The sequence below is a fragment of the Procambarus clarkii genome, chromosome 5 (genome assembly GCF_040958095.1).
Source record: "Procambarus clarkii isolate CNS0578487 chromosome 5, FALCON_Pclarkii_2.0, whole genome shotgun sequence".
In the NCBI taxonomy this organism is placed as follows: Eukaryota; Metazoa; Arthropoda; class Malacostraca; order Decapoda; family Cambaridae; genus Procambarus; species Procambarus clarkii.
Genome location: NC_091154.1, coordinates 28,730,785 through 28,738,533, shown reverse-complemented (window position 1 = coordinate 28,738,533; position 7,749 = coordinate 28,730,785). Strand labels below are relative to the sequence as shown.

Below are 7,749 nucleotides of genomic sequence, written 5' to 3'. Positions count from 1 at the left end.
GGGTCTTGTTTACGTTAATGCGTGCTTTTCCCTCCTTCTTTGCTCTGTGGCTTTTCCGGGGCTGGAACTTTACTCTGCAAACGACGAGAGAGTGGTCGGTGTCACAATCTGCACTCTGGAAGCTGCGGATCAGTTTGACGTTTCTCAGATTGCTACACCCAGTAAGCACCAGGTCGAGTTGGTGCCAGTGCTTAGACCTGGGGTGTCTCCAGGAAACCTTATGCTGGGGCTTGGTGTCGAAGAAGGAATTGGTGATGCAGAGATCATGACGACAGCAGAACTCCAGGAGGCGCTGCCCACTCTCATTCATTTCCCAAATCCAAACTGGCCCAGGCAGGAAGGCCAAGAGCTGTAATCAGGACCAACTCTTGTATTAAAGTCTCCCAGGAGGAAGACTGGCTCTTGTTGAGGTTTGTCTCTGAGAGTTAGGCCGAGGTCATCATAGAACTCGTCCTTCACTACGGTAGAGGAGGTCAGTGTTGGTGCACAGACATTGATGAGGCTGACCATTCCTGCTGCTGTATGAAGCTGAAGTTTGATGATCCTTGCAGACTCTTCCGTGGGCGGTACTATGGACCCTAACAACCTGTACCTGGTGGCAAAGTCAACGCCATGCTCCCTTACCTCTTCTGGTGGTTTGCCCTGCCAGAAGAAAGTAAAGTCCTCCCGTATGCTGCCAGTTGCGGGCAGACGTGTCTCCTGCAGGGCGACAATGTCCATCTGGAGCCTGCGCAGTTCATTGTTAATCACAGCTGTCTTACGGGCGTCGTTCACTTCCAGTAGATGTTCCGAGAGACCCGGTGTCATGGTCCTTACATTCCACGTGCCCAGTTTGAGAGCTGGGTGGCTCTGTGTTTGTTTTCTTTTGCCTGGTGCATGGTTGACGATCCGCTTGTTGGATTGTGGCCTAAGCCCCACGCACCCAGTGGAGCAGGCGGACCGTGGCGGGACAGCACCTTATTGGCTGGGGGCTGCCCAGTTTGAGGCGGGCGGTAACAGTCCTATGAAATCGGATGATTTCTCTCACCGACGGAAGCAACCCCTGGCGCCAAGGTGCCAGGGGTTATATATATATATATATATATATATATATATATATATATATATATATATATATATATATATATATATATATATATATATATATATATATATATATATATATATATATATATATATATATATATATATATATATATAATGTGTGTGTGTGTGTGTGTGGAGAAACATACTAGAGCAAGGACTACCACAGAGGTGTTGGGATCGACCACGGGCGCAATTTTTGGTGCCCGGATCGAGCCAATGAACCAGGTTGATCCAAGGCTCCCACCACTTAAATGACTTAACATTTTTTGAGTCGCCCCGGGCCCTGCCGGGTAACCCCATCACCTGGACTGTTGTAATAGCTATATTATCTGACCTTCGACCCAATAAGGATTTTTTTTTACGAATATTTGCACCTTGGACGTCAGACCCTGTTTCCCCTAACGCTCCATTTGTATACATACCGTGATGTATAAACAAAACAACACACACACACACACACACACACACACACACACACACACACACACACACACACACACACACACACACACACACACACACACACACACACACACACACGCACACACACACACACACTCAAACATTTGTTGTTGCTTTGTTTTTCCTGGTCGTGACCTGTTGATAAATTTGTGATGAAATATGGAGATAAATTGTATTAATATGTGCAAATTATTCTGTCCATCATATTCAAATATGAAAATTAATGTTGCATGCGGACAAATTTGTAAATGTGTATTTTGTCTGATTGGTTATTTTGGGGGTGAATTATTTATTAAGTCATCCATTAAATGTTTTTTCTGACCTAATGTGTATTTATCGGGTACTTGTGTTAATTTGACTTGTTCATATTTGAGGTATATTGTATATTGACAATATTTTATATAGAAATAATTCGAACAAAATTGTTATTATGTAATGTCATTAATTTGTTCATAATATTATTGGACGGTTTTGCTAACTAATTTGCTTATAAGGTTAGTTTTAATAATATTGTTCAATCGGTCAATTATTTCTCAATTTTATAAAATATTCATAATTGTAATTTTAACATTCCTAAACCATTAATGTATAATAAATGCAAGTAAATAATTAGATATTAAGAAAGAGCGTTAAGTCAGTCGGAAATATGAAGTTCTTATAGGCCTCTTATAGGCCTCTTGAGATGAAATAAGGTTACAGTGAAATAATGAGTACACTCCCCCTACTCCTCCCTTCTCCCCAAGCAATCATCTCCCTTGTTACCTACTTTTCTCCCTCTCTCACCTACCTTTCCCTTCCTTCCCTATACTCACAACCCTGCCGTCTCAAGCCCTCACCCTTCCCTATTCCCCACCTGCCCACCCTTACTGCCTACCTATTTACTTGCCCGTCACCCTACTCTTCTACCCTGTTCCCTGCCCCTTCCCTAATCCAACCTAATCTTACATCTAACTCCCTTCCCGTCTCCCCCCCCCCATTCCTCCCCCTTTCCCAAATGAACCCTTTTCTAACCTGTTCAACCCCCCCAACCCCTTCAAAACATACGCCTCGTTACTATGGAAACCAAAGTCTCGTTGACTTAAAATTATCATTACGAACACAGGAAAAATTTACGGGAAAATTTTAGCTTCGGCTCCTCAATTTTCCCCATCATCACACCTCATCAGATTCCCTCTCACTCATCTTTCCCCCTTCCTCTAATTTCATTCATTTTCCTTTCCTCTTGATCCTTGCTATACCTGCTTTCCTTGTCTTTCTTTCTTTATTCTTTCTCCTCTCTTCCTTTCCTCATTCTTTCTTTCCTCCCTATTTTTACCCTTCTTTTTAATCTTACTTTGTTTGTTATTCATCTCTTCTCTCGGTCTCTTCCTTATGCATATCTTCCATCCATTCTCCCCCCCCCATCACATTTCTTTTTCTTCTCCACCCCCTCCCATCTCCAACCTCATTCTCTCTCTCTCTCTCTCTCTCTCTCTCTCTCTCTCTCTCTCTCTCTCTCTCTCTCTCTCTCTCTCTCTCTCTCTCTCTCTCTCTCTCTCTCTCTCTCTCTCTCTCTCTTCTCTCTCTCTCTCTCTCTCTCTCTCTCTCTCTCTCTCTCTCTCTCTCTCTCTCTCTCTCTCTCTCTCTCTCTCTCTCTCTCTCTCTCTCTCTCTCTCTCTCTCTCTCTCTCTCCCCCACACCTCTCATTTCCATTACACATCAGGTGCCTCCATCTCCCTACCCTCCCGTAACACAGCCAACGCCCCCCACCCCCTCCCCCTCCTCTCCCATGTCCCCCGTCTCATTTACCCGTCCCATTCCGCATTTTCCCTTACCACTTACTCTGACATTCTCATTGAATAATGATCAGCCGGGATTTGCAAGGTATCACTATGGCCAGAAATATTTGCTGTTGTTTCCATGGAAAATGAGGATATGGGGAAGCGTGGAGTGAGGGACGAGTGAGAGGACTGAGAGCTTAGGGGGTACGGGGATGAGTAATGAGTAAAGGTAGTGTGGGGTTAGGATTCCGGGGGGGGGGGGAATGAGTGATGAGTGAGGGGGGGGGAGATTGGAGATTTAAGGTTATGTACTCACTTTGTTGTGCTTGCGGGAGTTGATTTTTAGTTCTTTGGTCCCGTCTCTCTACCGTGAGTCAACTTGTGTACAGATTGCTGTACAGGTCCACAGCCCACTGAGTAAGATTATGTAGATATCTAAACTGTTCAGATATCGCGAAATATCTATCCAATCTGCAGATGGTTTCCAGGATTTGTCTGATTTAGAAATATATCTAGTAGAGTAATCACAGGCTATATATATATAGCCTGTGATTATAGCTATATATATATAAGATCCCATATATATATATATATATATATATATATATATATATATATATATATATATATATATATATATGTGTGTGTGTGTGTGTGTGTGTGTATATCACGAAAGTAAACACGTGATTAAAAATGTGACAATGTCAGACCACGGAGGAAAAATGAAACAGGAATTTCCTTAAGTACTTTCGTATATTAATACATCTTCACTCCTCCTGAAATACATCACTCCTTCTGAAGATGTATTAATATACGAAAGTACTTAAGGAAATTCCTGTTTCATTTTTCCTCCGTGGTCTGACATTGTCATATATATATATATATATATATATATATATATATATATGCGGAAAATCCACAGAATTTGAGTCAGTCTGGTGTTGACAAAGGCTTTAACAAAGCCGAAACGTTCACCTCATTTCATATTTCTCTGTGGATTTTCCGCATAAAATGATCAGTGTTTTGTGATCGTCAATTGCATATATATATATATATATATATATATATATATATATATATATATATATATATATATATATATATATATATATATATATATATATATAAGGGATCTTCGTCCTTAGTTCTGTGTTCCTGAGTGTTTATGTTCCATGCTACTTATCTGCCGATGTATGATGTATGTGGAATACTTGGTGTAATAAATGTGCTGTCTGGTGTATGCGATACATTTATGATGTATGCGATATTCTGTCATGGCGTCAGCGTATGGTATGTCACCTTCTGTGTCTATCGCATATCTTTGTCCCTTCTATAATTATCCCCTCACCTTAGTGACACAAACCTGGAAGGTGACTGTGGCGTGAGACGAGGCAAAGACGAACAGAAAGATAAGGAAGAGGGAGACAAACGTAAGGAGGGAAAGAGGAAGAATCGTCGATGTGAAGTGTTGAGGAAAGAGTGGGGCAGGGGATGTTAGAATGGAGAAGCGAACGAAGATTAATTAGCAGGTAGGAGATAAAGCAGAGATGAAGGGGGAGCTGAGAGCCGATGAGCGATAGACTGGTAAGGGAGTGAAAGTGAGGGGAGGAGAAAGACAGAGAGAGAGAGAGAGAGAGAGAGAGAGAGAGAGAGAGAGGAGAGGAGAGAGAGAGAGAGAGAGAGAGAGAGAGAGAGAGAGAGAGAGAGAGAGAATGAGTGAGCTGGGAAATAATTAGGAAAACTATAGGTCACTTCAACAGAACACGACGATCGAAAAAAACATTAGAAAAAGACAAAAGCATTTGCAGGCGATGAGTCACAATAACGTGGCTGAAGTATGTTGACTAGACCATACACTAGAAGGTGAAGGGACGACAACGTTTCGGTCCGTCCTGGACCATTCTCAAGTCGATTCTCAATCGACTTGAGAATGGTCCAGGACGGACCGAAACGTCGTCGTCCCTTCAATTTCTAGTGTGTGGTCTGGTCAACAAAAGCATTTATTGCACGGAGAGAAATAAAGAAGGAAAGAGAACCAAAGAGTATGCAAAAGAGGCTGAACAGTACTTCGGTGTTGACGAAAGTTCGAATCGCAAATCTGAAAATGCTTCGTCTACGTGCTTCAAATACAAATAATCGCCAACAGAACCTAAAGACCAAACCTAACCTACACCTAACTATACATAGAACATTAATATATAATAATAATAACATATATGAGAACAAACCTCTTTTTAAATAAACAAAACTTTAAACTCGATGAATGTGTCTCTCGAGATGGCCGCCGCTTTAACGATCCTACCACGATTACAGGTCGGTGACCATGTCTAGCCTCATTACCACAGAGACGAGACGCTCATCTAGGACCGCCATACATCCTCAGCATCATTCTATTACCTGAGTAAGCTTGCGCTCGCTAATTACCAGCGACAAACCTGCCTGTTATTCAGAGTTCCACGAAGATGTATTACCTGAGGCCTCTGCAACACATTACCTTCTGTAAATCACCTTCAACGTCTTCACGAAGTTTGCTAGTTGGTGTGGTGGTTGTGGTGTGTGTGTGTGTGTGTGTGTGTGTGTGTGTCTGTGTGTGTGTGTGTCTGTGTGTGTGTGTGTGTGTGTGTGTGTGTGTGTGTGTGTGTATGTGTGTGTGTGTGTGTGTGTGTGTGTGTGTGTGTGAACTGTCAATCAACTGGTGTAAAGATTTCTGAGCCTACTGGGCTCTATCATATCTACATTTGAAACTGTATATGGAGTCAGCCTCCACCACATCACTTCCTAGTGCATTCCATTTATTAACACAGGTGTGTGTGTGTGTGTGTGAGTGTGTTTTAGTAGCGTGTGTGAGGGTGTTTGTGAATGATTGTGCGGGAGCGTTGCGGAATGAGTGATGGTATGAGGGAGTCAGAGGTGAAGATATGTGGTCCTGACTGGAACTGGTCATGACGGCTGTCAAACGTAAGATGATAAAGCAAATGGGAGAGAAATAGTCAAACGAGTAATTAAAGATAAAAGCAGACAAGTATAGAGAGAGAGAGAGAGAGAGAGAGAGAGAGAGAGAGAGAGAGAGAGAGAGAGAGAGAGAGAGAGAGAGAGAGAGAGAGAGAGAGAGAGAGAGAGAGAGATACAATACACTTTTCCATTCATTTACGCTTTTGCCAAGTTAATGAATGACCATTTACTGTTACGAAATTTCTTCTAACCCCATTCAAAAAAATCAACACACACTCGCAAGGATTCCTCGACACCTCAATGATCGTTGAGTGATGTTTTTCTCCGCTCGTGTCAACAAATCGAAGACGTGTCATTCACACGAAGTCGAGATGCAAGACAGTTCTGTCGTCGTGCCTCTTGTAAGAGGCAGCGAACCACCCCAACCCCCCCAACCCATCCTTAAAAGCTGTGGGGTCTCCCGTCATAAATCTGAATTCATGGTGTTAAAATACGTCTCTGATCTCATCTTCAATCGTGACACAAGACAATGGACATCATTTTTTGTTAATTTCAGTGTGTGGATGATGGTGATGATGATGATAGTGGTAATGATGACGAATGTGATGAAGGTAGTGATAATGATGTGGTGGTGATAGTGGTGACGATGATGATGACAGTACAATGAGACTAATATTTTGTCCTGTTAGGTCGCATTAACGGCGTGATTACCCACGTTAAGTGAACCTATCGTAAACAAACAATAATATTCGTACCAAGTAAAGATTACGTAATAAACAAAAAAATAAGATCATTCAGGTGAATTCATTTATCTTACCCGCAACTTTAGAAACGAACTTCGTAACATACACAAACGTTACAAACGAACTTGGTAACATACACAAACGTTACAAACGACTTCGTAACGTACACAAACGTTACAGCAACCCCCGTCCCTTGTCTTAGAACTCATTAAACAGCGAGAGAGGGGAGACAAAGCTCCATTAATACGGTACAACAAACTCCATTACAGTCAGTTGACCAGACCACACACTAGAAGGTGAAGGGACATTACTGAAACTGTATTACAGTCAGTCTACGACTTATTTCTCACGCCGTCCACTTGGACTGGGTTGATACAGTGACGGCCTCGATCTCTCCTAGCAGGACGGCGTTCGAGTCCCGATGGTCCAAATGGATAGGCATCGTTCCTTCACTTCGTCGTCCTATCCCAGCTGCTATAGCCTGTCCCCCCATATCACTTACAAGTGCTGAATGGTCATCGTTGCAGTTCTTTCTCCTGTATTCAGACCAATGACGAGATCACCAGCAGCGATCGTCGTGTAGCCAAGTGTGTACCTGCAATCAGATGGAGCAGCTGCTGCGGTGTCTCAGGATCTGTGGGCATTACACAACCATGTAGCTGTGGTACTCAGATTGAGTAGGGAAATTTAGTGTAAAATTTGCATAACTGAACCGTCAGCTTAATACTCTCAATACTCTCTCACTC

At 42.5% G+C, this 7,749-nt stretch overlaps 1 protein-coding gene across 1 annotated transcript; it reads right to left on the bottom strand.

The window, feature by feature from the left end:
• Window positions 1-306: 306 nt before the first annotated feature.
• On the bottom strand, window positions 307-807 carry LOC138351537 (craniofacial development protein 2-like). The gene has a single exon (XM_069303340.1). It carries the CDS (start codon window positions 805-807, stop codon window positions 307-309), a length of 501 nt encoding a protein of 166 aa, XP_069159441.1.
• Window positions 808-7,749: the final 6,942 nt, after the last annotated feature.